The 21,848-nt window shown below is 37.8% G+C and overlaps 1 protein-coding gene across 1 annotated transcript; it reads left to right on the plus strand.

Moving 5' to 3' along the window:
• Window positions 1-15,465: 15,465 nt before the first annotated feature.
• RB195_020116 (uncharacterized protein) lies at window positions 15,466-21,486 on the plus strand (the record flags this gene model as incomplete). The annotated part of the gene is made up of 10 exons (XM_013443618.2): window positions 15,466-15,537; window positions 15,963-16,157; window positions 17,326-17,492; window positions 17,632-17,718; window positions 18,638-18,741; window positions 18,838-19,051; window positions 19,349-19,422; window positions 20,990-21,089; window positions 21,200-21,278; window positions 21,340-21,486. The coding sequence occupies 10 exons, from the start codon at window positions 15,466-15,468 to the stop codon at window positions 21,484-21,486; spliced, it is 1,239 nt and encodes a 412-aa protein (XP_013299072.2).
• Window positions 21,487-21,848: the final 362 nt, after the last annotated feature.

The following is a 21,848-nucleotide window of genomic DNA, read 5'->3' on the forward strand; positions in this document are numbered from 1 at the left end:
TCCGCCTCAAAATGTGCATATAATGGGCAAAAAAATATTGGAAAAAAATAGGCGAAGTGTAATAGAACTTTTTAAAATAATTTCTACTTCAACTATTGACTACATGGTCTCTTTCATATTAATTATTATTATATTTATTGCCATTATTTATTTACATTATTATTTTTCTTATTATTATAGATTATTCTATTCTTATTATATTATTATTCTATTATTATTATTATTATTATTATTATTATTATTATTATTATTATTATTATTATTATTATTACTATTATTATTATTATTATTATTATGGTAAGGTAGAGTACATTCAGAAAATTGAAATCTGTACATTATTATAAATAGTTCTCAAAAAAAGGTCCCATATGGCCAAAAACACAACCTATGGGGTTATCGTATCTACATATATTATTAAATTCTGATAGCAGTAACTTTTGTTTCTAATTATATAGACCACGGATGCAGGTGTGTTTTAAAAAATGCGGCACGAAAGAATAAAGCGAAATGTTTTGAGTGAGGAAAAAAAGAACTCATTTAGTGTTGACGGTTATACTTGGAACAGTTGTGAAGTGCAAACACAAAAGAAGAAAAACAAAGAAAAAATAATTGGTGGCCATTAGAAGTGAAGAATGCTCTTTCTTCCCTCAACAATCCTATTTTTCTTGATTGAATGAAATTAGGAGGAAAGAGATGAAAGGTAAATATACATAGAGGTTGAAATATCGTTGTAAGAAGAGATGGAAATGGTGAAATTGGATGATCATGAGGATTGTATGGCGATTCCCACTCTATTCTATACTTCTTTTATTCTTCGCCTGCATCCGGTTCAATCACACATATCGGATATCAGAGTAATGTTTACCTTTAAGGAGCCAGAAAGCAGCTATTGATTATATTTGGCCACGTACTAACGCCATAAATAAATAAACAAATGTGTATACATACATAGGAGCTCCATTGCTTTCTTCTTCTAAGCACTCGATTTTTGTCGAGACAGAAAAAAAAATTGCAGAAAATCAAGTCATCAATTCTATATATTTAAAATTCGGCTTTATCCTCTCCCTTGCAATTTCTGGATAGAACATGCCTTTTCCAAACATTAATTAACTAATTTAACGATGATTTTCAGTTATCACAAAAAAAAACAACAAAAAATATAGAACTTTTGCTCACTTCCTAATTTTTACTATTTCTTACTAAGTACAATAGCTTGTTAGTTAGATCTGTTGCCAACCGTAAAGCCAAAAATAAAAACAAAAAAAAAATTGGAATTTCTGAGAATTAGAAGTTTGTGGTCATAGACAGGCAATTGTTTTCCACGAAAGCTTCAATGGATTTTAAAACACTATTGATTCGAATAGTGAGAAAGCCATTTTCAGAATTTAAAATTTAAAATTTCTACATACTTGCTCTCCTCAAGATATCCCATATTCCGCTCTTTTAACGCTGAAGGCTGTATTTTACTAATGTCCATGTAATACATCCGTGTTTTTTTAAGACAAAAAAAAAGTCCGCTTTCAAAATTTTGTGAAAAGAAATTATTAGAAAGGTCGAAAAGGTCGTTATGACTTCTTCGCCCGAGTTGCTGCATGCGGGCAATTAAATCGAAGCAAATCCAGAAATCTAGACGAGGCTTCACAAACCACTTTTCTTTTTTTCTGATTTTCAAGATTTCATGCTTTCGTCTGAGAACTGTTTGGACAATCCTAAAAAGCCAAAAAAGCGAAAAGACGTGAAGTTCGATTTTGATAAAAGAACGAATTTATAATTATTAATTTACAAAGCAGGCCCTAATCATTCATTCCTTTTAAATATCATTTTTGTTGTGGATCCAAAAAAAGTTCATAGCAAGTGGTTACAAAGCGGATGGATACAGTGTTTGTGAATCTTTGGGGAAATCATTGGAGCGAAAGAAGATTGGAAAGGAGTTTTTTTTCGTCGCTGATGGGAGAGGTCCCATAAAAACTTGGAGAAAAAAGAGATAAGAAGGATTCCGTTGTGAAATATTGCTAAAGATTGGAAAGGAGCGTCTTTGCACAGACTGACACGAATCGAAAGAAATGGCGAGGCAGGGAGGGAGAAGCGAGGGGAAACGGATGTTTTAGAGGGATCTATTTACAAAATTTTTCCTATTTTTTCCCAGCTTTCACAAATCCTACTCAAATATCCATATGATCAAGTGTGATACTGATAAAATATACAAAAACAATGTAACAATGTAATAATGTTAATAATCGTAATTACTATGAATAAAACCAGTAAATATTAAAATAAAAACGATAAAAAATCAATCATTTACCTTTCAGATGGAACACGTTATACGAAAAAAAAACAAGTAAAATAAATAAAGTTAATAATAAAAATAATTAGAAATAAAGTCAGAAGTGCAGGGTTTTTACCAGTAATGAGATATAAAATTTTAACTGCATAGTCCTTAACAGTCCAAAAAAAGGAAGAAACCGGAAATTGTTCAAGTGGTGCACGTGTTTGTGCAACAATCCTTGTTCGGCTCATTTTCGGACGTTTCAGCGTTTGTGCAGTTAGAGGAAATCGATTCGCGCTCAACACCCAAGGAGTCGTAGTGATTCTCGCCTGGAACATGCTGTACTTTTAGAGGACAAGGAGTCATATATGCATTCGTTGCACGCATACGATGACAAAGGGCAGAGCAGCTTATTTGGCGACGCTTGCAATGAGGGAGAGGAAATTATTGGTGGCGAGGAGGGTTGAGCAAGAAAGTCCAGCAAATGCACGACTGGGAAAGAAACAGTTGGAAAAGAGCAGCTCTGGAGTTTTTGCATGAAAGGAGAAGATATAAGCTCCCAACTATAGAAAACAAATGCATTTAAATGTCTAAGCATTTCCCAAATAACTAACGATGTAACTAATAAACTAATATAATAAAAGTAAATATGCTCCTCATGTTTCGAAGGGCCATGGCTTTGAAGGTCTTGTTGTGTAAAATTCTGTTCCATCCTGTTTTTTTTTGTTTTATGGCACACTTGCGGGTATTTTCAATAAATAAATAAATAAATATAATGATGTAATAAATTAATAACGAACTTTTTATTGATTTCCCTGAGCTGTGGCCAGGACTGGTATTGATGTTAACAAGTTCATCGCGAGAAAAGAAAAAAAGCAATCAGTTGGAATATCCGAAAAAAAAACACAAAGTAATCACATTACAAATATAATCAACAAATACATTTTGTGAGATGAAAAAAAAAATCTGTGGAAATTTATTGAGTCTTGCACCGTAAATATTTGTTGACTACATTAGTAATAGCCATTTATAAAACGCGTCCGATTGCAGCAAGGGGAAGCGGGGGCGTATTGTACAGTGAAAGTTCGTGAGTTCTTCGAAAATTTCTGCATATTATGTGCGAGGAATTTAACAGCGAAAAGGATGGATCTGGTTTGATTTGAGTGCAAGGAAGAAACATTCCTTCCCCCCCCCCCCCCCCCCCCCCCCCCCCAAAAAAAACTTTATTATTAATAAATAAAAGTGAAGTGAAAGTGCTTGTAACTATTCTCATCATACAATATTCTATACCAGAGCTACTCACGATTACGTTAAAGGTATCACCCCACGAATCTGAGGTGGTGCAGATTTTAGGTGAAGTATTCGTATACGGGATGGGAGACTACGGAGAGGGAGGTGATTCCGTCCATTTCTTCCTAATTGGCGTAAAAAAGGGAGATACGGCGCTCGCACAAGGCTGGCGTGCTCCAATCGAACTCGTTGTAGAAAATAATGCGCCAGAACGCCCGAAGCTGTATCTTTCGGGCCGTTTTTTTTTACGAGAATTAGGAAGAAATGGGCGGAATCACCCCTCTTTCCATAATCTACGACCCCGTATACGAATACTCCACCGGATATCAGTACCACCTCAGATTCGTGGGGTGATGCCTTTAAATCACCTCCTCTCCAAATCTCAGGAGGTTAGTACAGCTGTAAGAGACGTAGAAAAAATCTTGTACATGCAGAAGAATATGGTATATGGTGAAGATTTTGTACATGGTGGAGAATATTTTTCACTACTCAGTCTTTTTACATTTCTGCAATTATTATTTTTAAAATAATAGGTGCTTGGTGAAACTAGAAATTTTGAGTCTTTGGATTTTTGTGGAAATGTAACTAACAAAATGCCAAAAGTGAACAGCGAGTGTCATCCGCTATATCCCAGAACAACTTCATTCGCCTCTTAGACATTGGAATTTTAGGATTGATGAGGCGAAAAACGCCCGAAAAATTTTTGTATTCTTTCCAGAAATAACGTAGCAGTAAGTGCTCAACTGTATGTATGCACAAATAGTGGGAACCATTGCATTAAAGAATACAAAGAAAATTTCTGTAAATGATTAACAGGTATAGTAGCTATACAGTAGCTGAACAGTAAGAATTCCAACAAAGGATCTAGAAAAGTGGTACAATAGTTTAGATCACGAGTAATCCCTCAAATTCCACCGTAGCACTAATAAGGAAGGAGTGAAATGACATGCTGTCTCATGAAATTAGGACTAATAAGAAAATCTATGGAAAAAGCTGAAAATCTCTAAAGCGCTCGCAAAATAGAGTTACTATGTACTACCAACAGTGAACGAAAGAACAAATAAAAAGAAAAGGAAAAAAGAAACAGGTGAAAGAGACTTCTATAGACGTTCGTGGATGAAAAATGTCATCTTGTTTACAACGCGAAAAGGAGGAAGAAAAAGAAAAAGAAATTGAATAGAAGAACAGTTGGATGCGATATTCGAAAAGGGTTCACGTGCTTAGCACGCGCGTACGTACGACGTAACAGAAACCGAATTTCACATTCGCCGTGTTTCACGATGATTTCTGCGGTTCCATTACGTCGAAATACGATTTAATCCGGAAGATTGGAGTGTACGAAAGAAATGGAACAACTTATGAACGAAACTACAGGATGGAAATTCGTTATGATCCCTTCGCTGCCAGCGTAACCGCCATGAATAAGGAGAACGAAGGAGAAAATTCTGGATTAGATTTGCCTAATCTCATGTTTGAAATGAAGTTGTCCTCGTATTCTTTGCCAAAGTTGCGTCTAATGTTCTTTAGGGATACAGAGGGCTTCGTCGAATACTCACTCGAACATTCAACCATCAATATTTGCGAGTAATCACATTGCACTTCAAACTCACAACAAACAACAAAATCACACTTCAAAATTAGTTTTTCTTATCTTTTTCTTTTCATAGATAAGGCGCAGATGCTATCGTGGATTTTTTTCCTCGTAAGAAATTCCTAGTGTCGCGCTAAGTAATTTCAGAAAAAAAAATAAAACCAAGGAAAAAAAAACAAACCCTATTATTCAAATCAGCTTTCTTATGCTTAATGAGAACACAATGCTTTATTGTGCCATCGCGTCAATAAATAGATGAATAAATAAATAAATGCATAATAAACAAACAACAAAGTTTCACCCAATCACTCCATAGCAACAAAAATGCATTTCCAAGAAAAAATTCCTCTAGAATAGAATCTTGACTTCATTAACTTATTACTGTTCAACAATCTGCTTCAGAGTGTTTCCAACCAGTCTCCGGCGCTAACTCTACGCTATGCTGGCTCAAAGAAAAAATTCTAGACTTTTTCTTTTACGAATTCCAGGTATTCACAAGAATTTTTTTTTGCCCAGACAACAACCACTCTGTCTGTTCGGAAGTTCTTCAAATGCACGGAGTTTTTGAGATGATGACGCACACATTAAGACTGCCTACTGGCCCCGGTGTAGTTCAAAGCCAGCAAATCCTGAGATTGGCGATGTTGGGATCTCTCCGGGAAAAGATAGGTTTCCAGGTGTAAATTACGAATAAGAGCTTGATGACGCTCAGTTTAAGCTAGCCTCCATGAAAAACGACGTGGGAGACGGCCTTATTGACCTTTTTCCCTACGAAGCACGTTAGAACGTGCCACTCGTGTACACGCATCCGCAAGCGAGCGGACGACAATCACTGAGGTTTCTACGGCCTCTTCAACTAAAAACAACAGATAGAAAGCAACACCTGCAGGTGTTTGAATAAATAAATAAATAAGATAGGCAGCTGAGGAAACCAGCACACGTACAGAGGTTGCGGGTTATAGGATGCCTCGTAGGACTTGGAGAGATGGGCGGGGGAAGTTGAGCGTGGTGTCAGTCACATATCTCGCCTGCCTCGCCGAAAAAATATCCTTGTGCGTGAAAAAAAGGCTGGTGAAAAAAAAAAAGATAAACGGCGAGACAAGTACATTTTTTGCTCAACTTAGCAACGTTCAGGAACGCGGCTTTTCCATATTTTATGCACTACATATATAAGAAACCGAAAATAGGGGTATAATTCTCACAATTACCGACTTAATTTATTGTAAAAAATCAGATAATTACATAATTTCAGCAATCCTTTTTAAAAAAAAAAACAGTAGCCGAACTGTGCGAAATATGTCTCATTTGTTTTTTTTGGTGCACCATTGGTGAATGAATAAATTAACAAATAAATAAATGATTAGTGATAAGAAATTTATTCCATTACAATAGTAATATTTAAGTATATATCTTGTATTCGCAAAGAAGAGCGGAAAAAAATGAATGGAAAAAATAGGTCAAGTGTAGTTTTTGAAACGGGTAGGATGAGAATGCCAAGAAGGATAAAAAGTGCTTTAAATATTTAAGGGCATCACCCCACGAATCTGAGGTGGTGCAGATTTCAGGTGGAGTATTCGTATATGGGATGGGAGACTACGGAGAGGGGGGGGGGGGGGGTGATTCCGTCCATTTCTTCCTAATTGGCGTAAAAAACGGCCCGGAAGATGTGGCGCCGCACAAGTCTGGCTCCCGAACTCGTTGTAGAAAATAATGCGCCAGAACGCCCGAAGCTGTATCTTTCGGGCCGTTTTTTTTTTACGAGAATTAGGAAGAAATGGGCGGAATCACCCCTCTCTCCATAATCTACGATCCGGTATACGAATACTACACCTGAAATCCGTACCACCTCAGATTCCTGGAGTGATGCCTTTAAGTGAGAACGTAAGAGTACAGAACGACCTACATACAGTAACGGCTAGTTCTGTTTTCCGCGGATGATTGTGGTGTGCATACTTTCGATTGAGAAAGGAAAGAAAGGAAAAGAGGTGAGAGAAAGAGGAGAGAAGGAGAAGAGAAAGAGACGAATACTTCACCAAAAAGAAGTAAGTGGATTTTTGACGATGCGTTGTGGTCCCCTGAGGAAACACCAACAGCGGTGACCATTCATGTTCAGTAATTTTTGCGGAAAAAATTGCAGATTAAAAGAAAAGGGACCAAAGGAGAACACAGAAAAAACCAACTTATAAAAGATAAAGGTACGTCATGAATCGATTCATCGATTCTAGGTTTATGGAAATCACTTTATCGAATCACTTCCAGAGTCAAGCCTACGCTTTTAAAAATACCAGGAGCTCTCAAACTTGTATATTTTTCGTGTGGAACTAGTCATGCTCCTTTTTTTTCTCGTTTGTTCAACTGAAGACAAATGAGCTAATCTGTACGAGTTTAATGCTTCCTTCAAGGCAGGGCAATAACAAATCATGGATGTATAAATGAAAGAAACAAGGAACAGGTTTTTCGTCATACGAGGAGACTGCAACCATAAGAGAAAGGTCCCATCTTTATTGGTGCATGTGTGAAATGAATCGACAACCGGAAGGAAAGTCGGTCTATAGATGAGAACTACAAGATCCTACCCCATAATTATTTTACAATGATTTTTGTACTATCGTGAAGAGGGAACATCACATGGCAGTAGTGTCAAAAATTATAAAAATTAGCGCTATAAAATAATTATAAGCTTGAGATACCTATGAAGATTTGGTAAGTAAAAAAATTCTGAACAAATTGGAGCAATGGAAAACTGCAGTTTTCTCCATTATGACTCTTACTGAGCTAGAAAATATATAAAATTGGTTGTATTCTGTAAAAAAGGACAAACTACCAAATATTTCTGGAGTTAAGCGAATCTCATATGATTTAACTCTGACCGCCGATGAAATACTCTCCAGGAAAAGTGCAGCCGGGACGAAGATGTACTGGCGCTGACATCTAGGAATCCAAACGAGCACGGCTTATCTCCGGAACGCATCGGTCGACGGTTACATAGCCAAACATTTAAGCCCTCACTGACTGGCGAACTCGATGGCACATGCTGACACCGACTTGTGGCTCTTTACACTGATCACAGATGCAGAAAAGAAGAACGAGGACAACAAAGGACGCGTTGTTGTAGCAGGATGATTCTGACACGAAATATATATCCAGAAAAAAAAAACATGAAACATTTTCAAGTGATTTATGGGTTGCGGTTCGAATACTAGGAATCAACTAACGAAATTAATCAGTGGAAAGATACGGAACTTCTGTGGCTTCCACCCTGACCGGTAAGTAGGAATTTGAAATGTTTGATAAAATGAACTTATGAAAGAAAAAGGCAATTTAAGTAGAGGTGGAGGATCTACGTCACGGGTCCGGGAGAAATGCGATTATCGCCTAATACCAGTTTGCTCCAGAGAGCTTGACTCTCTGTTTAAGCAGCATCTACGGTATGCGCTCAAGAAAGTAGTATTATTTTAGGAACTTTCAAGTTCCTGAAATTTGCTAGGTGAAAAAATCAAATTAACCAAATAAGTCATCAATGAAATGTGTCACGACCACTTCTTCCAACCGTGCGTTCCATGAATACAAAAACTACTCCATGACAAGCAAAAAAAAAGACTTTTAAAAAAATTCTCATATTCACTGGAAGTACTTGATCGAAGGTTTATTAAAAAAGGATTTTTTTTTCATTGCAGCAAATCAAGAACGAGAACGGGGTGAGCATCAGCTGCGTACAGTGATTGTTGTCAACTTGGGTTATTATTATTCGATCAGTCAAATGAGCTAATTGATTTTGAAAAAATCGAACGGTCGAAAAGTCCAACGTTTTTCTTCAATTTCTAAATGGCAAGTATGGTGGAGCTGCGCCAACTTCTTGGCGTTGGTTTCTTGCTGGATTTACTGCCTACGCATGTGTATGCGAGAAAAATGTGGATCTATTGCAGGACAGTATGCTGCTGCAAAAATTAATTGACATACTACAGTACTGATGAAATTAGAGGAACTATCATTCCTGGCATTTGAATTTTACCTCAGAGGGTAATCCTATATTTACACGGTCTTTTTACAGTATCCTACTTTTAAACCACAAGCGTACTTCATTTTAAAAAAAACCAAGAAAATATGTCTGGAAAAATCTTCTGTAAAAAAAATCCACCAGCAAAATGGTCCCACTAGCAAGATAAGTATCGATTTGGGTAAAAGAAACACTTGCATTGGAAATTTTCCTCGTCCGAAGCAGAAACGGTGATTTTTGAGGTGGTAGGAGGTGATGCGTTCGCTCAGCGGATCAAAGCCTACCGGAAATGCTTGGCGGACTCGGACGCCTCACATTCGGACGAAGACACGGGTTCAGGGCAGTAGATGGAGGTTACGTCTCGTCGAAACACGCATCGCAATGTCTCTATTATTCTCACCAGGAAAAGAATGACAGGATTAAGTCAGTCAATAAATCAATAACATAGAATGCGCATGGAGTTTCAGTGGTATAACCGGCTGCATGGTGCGCAGGCGGTGAGTCGGCGGCCGGCGGCGGGGGCACGTCGTCGCAGTGGACTTCCGGTGGCGTGCGCGCTGTAAAGTCAGCCGGTAACACCACACGATCACAAAATCATCATCCAACGCATCATCTTAAATGCCACAATAGTGTACAGTACACCATCGAGTAGAACAACAAAAATACCGGCATCGATTCTCTATCAGCTATTGATCGATGAGAGAAATCGATAGATTGGAGGCGAAGTTTCTGTCCGTTCAGCCACGATGATTTATTGCGATCGGAAACGCGAACGAGCTATTCGGTTGCGCATCGATTTGCACGTTTCTTGCTACAGTCGAATGTGTTTTGGATAAAATTGAGTATTCGAAGAAATTCTCAGCAAAATATTGCTCTAAAATAATATTAAAATAGATATATTACAAGCTCCGCTCCTAACTTCTTCCCCTAAATCCTTCTCGGGCAGATTAATTCATCGATAATAGTCAGAATCATTGGGAATGAGCTAATAAAATTTCAAAAAAAAACCGAATAATGACGTGAAAGCCATAATAAAACTGAAAATCATTGTCATTTTGATCATTACTCTGATTATTTATTTATTTATTTACTTTCTCCAAAATGTTTAATCGTGTCTCAAAAAAACAGCGTCATTTTAACCATCACTTCATTTCATTTATTTATCTGCTTATTTATTTTGAAAAGCTGTGCGTCAAATTAAGAAGAAACATCTACCAAATAAGCAAAAGTAGGAGTGTAGTACTGAAACCGCGGTACATTTTTTTCGGTTTTTTTCCAGGATGTTCTCTTCTTCCATACATTCTACATTCCATTCTTTCTTCTCTCCTAATTTCTTCTCGAGATCCTTTCCTGACAAATAAATCCATCGGAGGCTGTTAGAATCGTTGGAAGCTAGCAAATGAGTTGTTGGAAATACCAAAATAAAAGAATAAAAGAATAAAATTGCAAAAAAAAAACAGAAAAAAAATGTCAGTACTTCAATGAATCTGAAGTAAACGTCAATATATGATATAGTCACAGAGAAATCTATTAATATTGTGATGACAAATTTCAAAAAATATATAGCTACGGCTGCAGAAACAGAAAAAAAATCCAGTCGGTTTTGTTGCTGCTTTTTTTTGATAGGAGAGAAAGAGTGACCATAATCAAGAGATTTAGATACTTCCAGTGTATTGATTACACTTATTATTGTACTTTACTATGTGAGCAATTAATAAGGCAAAAAAAGGTTGCCGAGTGCAGAAAGGCGTCACATGGGGCAGCTGCAAGTTATTGGAATTAATCAAATTTAGCTATTATCCAAGGGCTTAATTGATTGCGGCTTTTTTTCGCAACTTCCTTCTCTTCAGAAATTGATGCCTGCTTCAGCTTTTGAATAAGAATAATCTTTTCTTTTGAGTTAATGAAAATACATCACTGTTTTGATGTTCTTCTGAATTTCTCCGTTCGCCTCTCACTTTCGCACCTCTTTAGAAAATTCTTTGTCAGATTTTCCACCATGACCTTAGTTTTATTTACTTCTAATTTTTATCAGGTTTGAATTGTTTTACACTTTAAAAGTGTCAAGTAATTATTGGTTGGGGGCATAATTATTGTGGCTTTCACTCGGGATTTTTTCTTTGAAAATTGACGTTCTGCTTATCTTTTTGTATGGAAAAAAATCTCCCTTTTCAGTTAATGAAAATGCATATTGAAAATTGCATCCACATTTGTCATCTAGTTCTCTACCGCTTCAAGAAATGTTGGAACGTAGCATAGTCAGTTCCCGATCTCAATGACGATTCCCTAGAAGATGGATGTTTTCTTTTTCTTTTTCTTTCTTTTTTTCTTTTTCACCACATATTGCCTTCATACAGTACGCTGTCGGTATTCTTTTGCGTGAAACACCTGGCCAAATGCAAACCTTCTTTGTTTGACATTTATGAAAGTGAAACCAGGTTTCATTCCGAACGACGAGATTCTTCAGGAACAGAGTTTGCTCGTTTCTGCCAGCAAATCGGTGAAAATTCCGTTCCTAAACTCTAGTTGTCGCTGAGTTCGTGGGGGACACTTCCACCCAATTTCCATATTTTCACGAGTTTTTTTTTTGAAGCGACTAATGATGGTCGAATGCTCTCCTTTGAAGTCTTCGGCCTACATTCTGGTTGTCAAGCTTTCGTCCTCCTTCACTGCTCCCAATGGGCATGGTCGGTTTGTCTCGTAACGCCCGAATGAAATTTTTTGAAACATCTTTCAACTTGGCTTTTGTTGTGAAATTCGGATGTTGATGGCTTCACCAAAATATTCCTTGAGAAAGCGAAATGATTGTGCTGCATTCCAATATTTCTTGAAGCGGTAGATGACACTACGACAGGTGTGAATGCGATTTCTAATACGCATTTCATTAACTTAAAGAGGAGATTATTTTCATACAAAAAAAAAAAGAAGCAAAACGGCAATTTTCAAAGGAGAAGACGCGAAAAGGGCGTAATATTCGTGCACCGACCGAATAATTACATCACATTTTTCTGTAAAAAAGTATTGGAAACCTAACAAAAATGGAATAAAAAACTGAGATTGTGGCGAAAAAAAAATGTGAAAAAAGAATCTGTTAAAAAGATACAAGAGTGAAAGTCAAATAAACAAATTCAGAAGAACATCAGAATGCTGATGTACTTTTCTCTTAATCCGACAAAATAAAGAAAAATTTGAAATAGGTTAAAGGCATCACCCCACGAATCTGAGGTGGTGCAGATTTAAGGTGGAGTATTCGTATACGGGATGAGAGACTACGAAGAGGGTGGTGATTCCGTCCATTTCTTGTTAATTGCTGTAAAAAAACGGCCCGGAAGATGCGGTGCCGCACAAGACTAGCGCGCTCCAATCGAACCTCTTGTACAAAATGGTGCGCCAAAACGAATGAAGCCGTATCTTCCAGGCCGTTTTTTACGGGAATTAAGGAGAAATGGACGGAATCACCCCCTCTCCGTAGTCTCCCATCCTGTATACGAATATTCCACCTGAAATCTGCACCCCCTCAGATTCGTGGGGTGATGTCTTTAACTCATACACCATCGATTGCCACTGGAACGTCAGCATGGATGATCGGTCAAAAATTATCCGCCGATAAGGGAAAAATGACCTCACGGTCATAAATCTTCGAGCCACTACGGAACGCTCACTTGCGGATTCTTTCGTTCATTTTTTAAAATAATTCTTTAAAACATGATTTTTCTTCTGCAACAATGCAGGAAGTCGGCAAAGTCGGCAAAGGTTCGTTTTTTTCGTTTTGTTGTTATGTTTTAGTGATCTACCTTCCAAGTAAGATTATCCCTAGCCAACTATGCGGATCTAATGGAGGCTTGATCCTTCATTCCAGAAGACGTAGCCTGAACGACTTAAACGTAGTTGAATGCCTACGGCTAGTCACTTCGTTTCAGAGGTGAATTTGGAGTAACTGGAGGATTTGGACCTGTGCAATTTCACCATAATTATTTTGCTCATGCATCACCTTTGAATGTCCAATCGAGAAATTTTCTCTTCTACGGCTTTCGGATGCAACAAAAATCCAAGCGGCCATAAGTAGGTATAAGTGAGGATGTAAGCAGCTATAAGTAGCAATCCGAGATACATTTTGTTGTGACAGCTACGAAATGTTGAAGTAGAAGCTTAAAAACAATCATTAACCATAAGGTAGTTTCCAGGGAGTTTTTTTATATTAAAAGAATGAAGTCACTAGCGTGTCAATCCACTTGGACACGTTTTACTGCAATTCGTAACTGTTGAGAATTTGTAACGCGTGTAGGCCTATACAGTGTCTTGGAGGGATAAGCCAATGATTAAGACAGCGTTTTTATCCTCCCATACAAGTCTGGTGCCAATTTATCCACCCCGGACAGATGAAAATCTTGGTCTGGATTCTTAATTCGAACCTCCGATCAGTCGTGCAGACTGCGGAACCTCTTATCTTGTGGTGACAGTTAGCAAATGCTGTAGTAGTTGAAGCTTTAAAAGAATCACCAACCATAAGGTAGCTTCCAGGGAGTTTCTCCAAAATTCATTTGAAAAATTTCAAGGAACCTCATCACTGAGAGGTCTTTAAACGACAAAAAAAAAATCCCAGGTGCTGGTCTTCCTGATGCGAAGAAATATTCTCCAGTACTGAGAAAGAGATCATCGATCGAAGAAGCGCTACATACTGTCTAATGGCTGAAATTCGATAAAATGAGAGCGAAATGAGCAAAGCAGAAATTTGTCCATTCTACTCCTTGAATCAGGTAAGTGCAGGAGTGCAAACGATGAGAAAACTGGTTCAGCGGAATTTTTGCAATACTACACTCGTACACGTGGAAAAGAGAGTGTGTTGTGACCTGAGGACATGAGATTTTGATTCATAGCGAGAAGCTAGTCTGATTTTCGGTAGAAAATGGAAATATCTCAAAATATAGGGGAAGAACATATTTCAAGTGTAGAAATATGGAAAAAGAAACCTGTTTTTATCTAGTGTAGTAAATTTCAGCAAAGAAAAACTGAATTGTGAAAAACTTTACCCAATAATTCATCTTCTACTTCACTACTACACTTAATTTGTGATCTTGCTACTATCAAGCATTCCAACCTTCACTGTGATTTGCGAAACTTTTCAGATGGTTCAGTTAATGTAACCACAGTTTCACAGGTTTTAAAGTCACAACGAAACTAAAATAGGGTACTATAATTTTCATAGCGTTCCTAATAACTGTACCAGAAAATTTTCAAAGTAAGTGCTTGTTTTGCACAAATTGCTTCTCTTGCTAATGGAATCATTTTGCTGGTAGATTTTTAAAATTTTCTCTAGGCATATTGTTTATTTGTTTATGAAATACATTTGTGGTGCTTCTATTAAATTCTTTCTAGTAATTGGAAAGTTTCACAAACCACAAGAAAAAAAAATAAACATGTTCTAATAATAGTAAAACGACGAATAAACTTTCAAATAAATGTGGGAAAAGGGTGGATTCCTGGTTAAACACAGGTTTGTCACAAGTTTTCAGTGTTTACTGTTTTTCTTTGCTGGTAATTTACTAAACTAGTCGAACAATAGGTCTCTTTTTCCATCATTCTACAAATAAAATGTATTTCTATTCTTCTATATTTCGAGCTACTTCCATTTTCTCCCGAGAATATGATTAGCTTCGAGCTGAGGGTGAAAATCTCTTAAGTCAAGTTCCTCGTAGTTCAGGGTTTTTTCTTCTTGCACAAAGAATCAATAAAAATCAAGAAATCAGATCAAACAAACAATCAGCAAACAAATCAAGGAAGGATCAAGAAAAGATCATTTCGACTGGCCGAAAAAGATTTTGTTAACATCTTGGTGGAGTGAGGACCACCCAGGAGGACGGAGCCCAACGAAAAAAGTGGAACAACACATCAATATCCACTAAGATTTTCCATGGCTTTTTGAAGTAGATCCCACCGATTTACCGTTTGAAGACTTTTTTCTCCGAAGTTGAGTCGATTTCAGTCTTTGTTTGTTGAAAAAACGCCAAATTCGATAGTTCAAGAGTTTTACTTTGAGGTTCAGCCGAAAGTACACATTCGTACTTTGATACTTACTGACAAAAATAAAATCATAAAGTTTTTTTTGCAACTTATGGCAGATCTGGTATGAATAAAAATTCTAGAAAACCTAATTTTCCCGTACATGCTATCAACTGTAGAACTATTGAAAATCACATTTGGGCAACGATGATTCATTTGACGTCATCTCGAATATCGAATCATCGTCGAATATAATCAGGAATTTGAGTGCGTTTCAATAGCAACTGGACAACTGTCGCTGATATCTATCGATTCCACTCCATGCTTCACTCATTGCTACTGCCAGTATCTCAACTGCTCGTCCTCACTAACGCTTATAATCTTGTTATTGATGTAAGTGATCTTACAGAAAAACTTTACAAAGGAGTTATTGATTGGCTCAATTTCACGAATTTACGCTCTAAAATTTCTACCGTATTAAGATGTTTGCACAAATTTTTTGGACGTTGTATTCGTGATCAATATCTCATATAACTATGACTAACCGGGCTAAATTCAATCATTAACACATATTCGTATTGTAAATCCAATACGGATACAATTTTCATAATCTACAGCTCGAATGACTTCATTATTAATAACAATTAATTAATTATTAATAACTCTGTTAACAACAAACAATCAATGACATTTTTGAGATCTTAGAGTGCAAATTGTGAGATGCCGACCTTTGTTCATATCATAGAAATATATATTATATTATATTATATTATATTATATTATATTATATTATATTATATATTTAGAAATATTTCCAGACACAAACCAAGGGAATCAATTCATACCTACAAAACTTCCGGATCGAATATGAAAAAGAGTTGGAAAATCGTGAAATACCAACGATCACTAAGAAACGATGTCTTGGAACGGTAGAGCTGAAGGAGGTCACTGTGACTAATGTTACAGTGATGAAAACAGCGTCTGTAGTGGCCGACATGGATCACTATTTAAGGGTAACCATTATTAATATTATTAATTATTATTGTTTATTATTATTACTTATAGTTATTTATTATCAATTATTATTGCGACTTATTATTATTATTATCATTATTATTATTGTTATTATCATCACTGTTATTATTATTACTATCATTACTATTATTGATACTTCAAATTTCTTGAGTAAGGAAGGACATTACAACGTTGCTCTTTCTAATTCAATTCCTGTTATCTGTCCATTAATTCCAATAATACAAAGAACTAATGACTCATATACATCAGTTCCCTTTTTTTATTTTGTTTCTCCATATCGAAAAGATGTGTAAACAATGAGAACAGCAAACCGGAAGAACTTTAAAAACACTGGAACGTTGCCACTTACACTTGAAGCGGCGGAACGCAATTAAAAATACGTGATCATTTGACAATACAACTTTTTTCAATTATTCTCTATTCTATCAATTTTGTTCGCACGATCCATATCAACTTCCTAAGCTACCGGATCAGTCGCTGAAAACTTTACTCACGGATTGAATAGATTTTGTATCGGTTTTCGGTGATTTTATTCAATTTTTGATTTTATTTTGTTTATTTTTACGCTGCCAGAATGACGTCTCAACTACGTTGCCGTTTTCAGAGTCGCGAAAATGTTTTATGAAATTTCATTTGCGTTTTAAACTGGCAAGCGTCATCAAAATTCTACTGACTCGGTCAAAAAACTCTAGAGCTCGGTGCATTTGCTAAGGCGGCTGCACTCGAAGCGGCACGGTGGTGGAGCTCGAAGTTGGGAACGAGGTGGGAGGATCGAGATCGGACTGCAGCGATGAGTGGGGCTGACGAGGGTCCCACTTCGACTCCAACCGCTACGCTACGCCACACCGCTTCGAACGCAGCCGCTCACGCAGCTGCACCAGGCTTCTTATCGTTTTGAGCCGATTGTATTTTCTCTGATCTTTCACAGGTAGGGCGGCGAAAACGACAGGGGTGAAGGCGCGATGTGTTCGCCGTTTAATTATATTACACATGAATTCATTTAAAGCACTTCATTTTATTTCTCACAGTGATCAATGTATTTTCTTTTTATTTTATCCAAAGAAGGAAATTCCTTCTCGATATTTCCGCCAAAATGAATAATTTTATTCAATTATGATTCTCATTAATAAAACTGCTATGCTTCAGATTGAACACCTTCATGCTCGTCTTCATGGCCTCTACAAACATAATGTGCTATTTATTCATAACACAGGCGATTTTGAAGTGAACATTGAAGACCTCAATGCCACTCTTGGACCTCTTGTACCTATCAATATTGGAGGAATACCCTACCTGAATCAGGAGATATCATGGTTAGCGGTAAAGAAAAGTATTCAACAAGCTAATCGATTGCTAGATATTAGAAAAGATTTTGATTTTTGTTGAAATACGGTGATACCAGTCGTTTGTGCATTTATTGGTTACATATAACTTATTGCCTCTATTTTTTAGCAGTATTTCTCATAAGGAAGATAAAATCTCAGTACGAGGTGGAATTCTACGATGGCTAGCGAAAAAAAGATTAAGGGACACAATGAAGTTAGTGACTAGAAGGAACGGATAAGTTCCTGCATCTATTTTGTGATATTTATTTTTTAAAAAATATTTATAGAAGATCTTGTCCACCTCTTCAAAAAATAAATCGTTAAGGTGGTTTGAAAGCGTGCGTAGTCTGCGCAGCGCATGTTCAACTTGACCAACGCGACGCGTCTGCAGCAAAGGCGCCCATAACAGTTCTGCTTCTCTAACGCATCCATCGACCAATAGCACATTTTCGCTGCGTTGATGAGTTCCTCAAAAAATCTTTGCTCGCACTCATCGCGAACGCGTTGGTCATCTGGTTATCGAACAGCTTCGGGGTCGACTATAGTTGAAAACAGCGTGTAACGAAATTTACGATATTGGGACCTTTCATGGACAAGAATTCGAGGTATAGATTACGAACATGAGCATGTTCACGTTCACTTTTACTAAATCGACCTAAAAAGCGACGTGAGGAATGCAATTTCCTGTACGATTTTTCCTACGGAGCACTTACTAACGCCACCTTTGTACACGCGCCTGTTTCTTCAGCAGCGCATCCGCTGGTTTCACTTGAATTTGCCGCAAGGGAAACCCCGATTGATTATCGCTCGTAAGCTGCGTGTGCATGGGTGGCGCGTCATAAGGTGCTTCGTGGGAAAATCGTACAGGAAAGACATTTCTCGTAGGAAAAGGCATGGAAAACGACTTGCAGACGCGTTGAGTGCACGAAAGTGTCCCAAGTGTCCCGTCATTAGGTATTGTAGAAGTTTCTCACGCCCTTTTCCATGACCACCAAGGGAATTTGAGGGTGAATAAGCTCATATTCGTAATCTACACCTCAAACCCTATATTGTCCAAAAGGAACCCCAAAAACGTCAATTTCCTGATACGCTGCCTTGAAAGAATGCAGGAAGATCACACTTTAATTGTTCAGATCAGACTTGGAAGGAATTCTCTGTGATTCTTTAGTGAATATTCTGGATGGTAAAATACGAAAGTCTCTCGCCAACCTCAATCTGTTATTGCCAATCAATGAAGGTAATTAAATGAAGCTTTTTCAGAGATATTGGTGACTTTTCGTCGTCGGATTTCTGGATAATTGCGCACTAAACTTTCATCAAATGACCAATTTAGGATTAACAGTTAGCTATCTCCTAACTGATCAACCGCTTACACTACCTCACGGGGCTATTCGTACCTACCATCTTGGAGTGACATCTAACAATCATACTGGAGCAAAATACACTCCCACAACGATGGAATCGGATCATGACGTCATCTACCATATTCATGACGCGTTAATGTCGGAAGTGGTGCATTCAGCCTGCAGAGAAGGGTATATGGACGGGTGAGCTGAAGCGTTTTAAAACTGAATTTAGCACTTTTAAGTGACTTTTATTACTATGAATTATGAATTTTGTACTTTTTAATAAGAATGAAACTTTTCTAATGAGCGCTGCACATAAAACACATAACTAGTTATCGAAAACAATAACATAACAACCAGGCTATTTTAGAAATTTTAAACAATAATCGCAATAGACATAATAGAAACACTAGTAGCGGCAGGTCTTTTTCTACTTTCATAAAAATAATACTTTTTAACATGTTCACAAAAAAAAAAAGATATTTTCTGCACTTTCAGAAACTTCACAAATGACGGCAAAGATGTCAATATAGTATGCCAGAGCGCCTCAATATCTGTGAAGAATATGCAAGGTAAGTTAAACGAGTTTGTTATGGAGTTAGGGAGTAAGTAATGATAAAAAAAAGTCGATAAGCTGTGCTCTCGAACGTTTATGGCGCTCCAAATTGACAATTTTTAAAGTGCATAGTCCACGATTTTCGTCCAACTTGTTGTAGAATTAAAGACAGCATACCACAAAGTTGAAGAGATTGGAATCTCTCTAGGAAAAGATGGAGTTAGTGGTGTAAATTACGTGTTCACGCTCAACTCCTAATTGTTTTGAAAGTAGGAAACGGCCTACCGGTACGAATTTTCGTACAAGTCACCTTATAACGCCACCCTTGTAGACATGTCGACTTCTCTCAACAACCTTTCCATTGGTTTTACTTGAATAGGCTGCCGGAGAAACCTTATTGAGTACTGCCAACTCGCTACCCGGCGCGGTGCGTGTGCAAAAGTGGCGCGTTCTAACGTGCGTCGCAGGAAGAAACGGTTTGTAATGCCGTTTCCAACGCCGTTATTCAGGACGACTACGGAGAATTGAGCGTAATCACGTCCATACTCGTAATCTCCATTCCCTACACTTATATATCCTGGGGAGATCCTAACATGGTCAATTTCTTGGTATGCTGCCTTTAAGATCCTTTCGTGGTCGTATTGCATCCTCATGTAATTGTTGTAATATATCAGCCGCAAAACAAAAACTGTGGCAGAAGCTACACATATATCCATAGCATGCACAATAAACTACAAAATTTTTTCTAATCTATAGCTTTAACCGACTTTTAAAGGCATCACCTCACGAATCTGAGGTGGTACGGATTTCAGGTGGAGTATTCGTATACGGGATGGGAGACTATGGATAGGGGGTGATTCCGTCCATTTCTCACTAATTGCCGTAAAAAACGGCCCGGAAGATACGGCTTCAGGCGTTTTGGCGCACTATTTTGTACAGGGAGTTCGACTGGAGCGCGCCAGCCTTGTGCGGCGCCGCATCTTCCTTGCGGTTTTTTTACGGCAATTAGGAAGAATGGAACGGAACCCCCCTCTTCATAGTCTCCCATCCCGTATACGAATACGCCACCTGGAATCCGTACCACCTCAGATTAGTGGGGTGATGCCTTTAAAACTACCCTCGATGTTATATACTCGGGTAATTGCTCGTCGCTGCAGTTCGCTTTGATCCCAGCTGGCAGCTCAACCGCGCCGTTTCGAGCGTAGATGCTTACGCAACTACACCGAGCTTCAGGTTGCTTTGACCAGCACGAAACTGTTTGGGTGGGTGTAGCGCAGTTAGTTAGCAAGAGGTTCTGTTGCGACTGCACGATCGATTGATTGTTCGAAACCGCACTAATGCCAACCAAGCCTTTCATCCCTTCGTGGTCCAAAAATTGGTACCAGACTCGTATGGGAGGATAAAAACACTGATTTGACACATCGGCTGGCCCCCGCACGTCATTTTATAGGGTAGACATGAGTTCATAAGCCTCAAATCGATTCTGAATTGAACGCGGTGGCACATTCCAGTTGATTAACGCCGATACAAGTTGATTAACGCCCGACACTTTATTCTTTATCCTTGATTAGTGCTTACTTCAGCCACAAAAACAGCAACCGTTCTGCTCACACTTCAGTTGAGGTTTCAAGATGGTGAAGATACTCTGGTCAGGAAGAAGTACACAGTTACTGTTCTGCACAAGTAAGTTCTTCCACGAAAAATCCTACGAATTCTACGACAGATGATATAATTTCCAATTGAAAAAAAACTGTCTGTGATCTAAAAATAACTAAGAAAATGAATATTTGAAGCAACCGACTTACAATTTTGTTCCGATTGAAGTCAGAAGTGATCGACTCGAATGATCCTTCACTTCAGCACAGCGATCAGGTAACAGTACAAATTCGTTAGCGTACTTTTGAAGCGTAGATTCAAATAAGTATTGTTTCAGATCTTTTCGATGCTGTCTGAGGTGATGCGCTCTTACGTCCATCTACCTCTACCCGTGCCAGCCGAAGCGCAAACTGATCGATCAATGATCAAACTTCAATCAGATAGAGTTATTTTTGCTACTGATTTTGTGTTTACAAAACGATAAACTTTCCGAGATTAGTAACCGCAAAAACAATGTGGAACACTAAAGACAACAAACAGATTCTAAAAGACTTTGTTTGTTTTAGCTCAATACGAATAAAATCAAAACTAAAAAGAAAATAAAACAATAGAAAATAGGAATAAGAATAAAAAATAACAAATAGTAAGCGGTACTTATCTTTATCCATGCAACCACGACACGGTGCTACAATGCCTGCGCATTGTTTACGTGCACATACTCCTTCCCATACTCTCACGTTGTTCCAATCCACGCACATACGTACGGGCGTACGTGTAAACTTAGGTATCGACGTCTAAATTTACGGGGAAATACACCATACTGATTGAGATTAGCAACTTAGTTGG

Source organism: Necator americanus, chromosome II (assembly GCF_031761385.1).
Source record: "Necator americanus strain Aroian chromosome II, whole genome shotgun sequence".
In the NCBI taxonomy this organism is placed as follows: domain Eukaryota; kingdom Metazoa; phylum Nematoda; class Chromadorea; order Rhabditida; family Ancylostomatidae; genus Necator; species Necator americanus.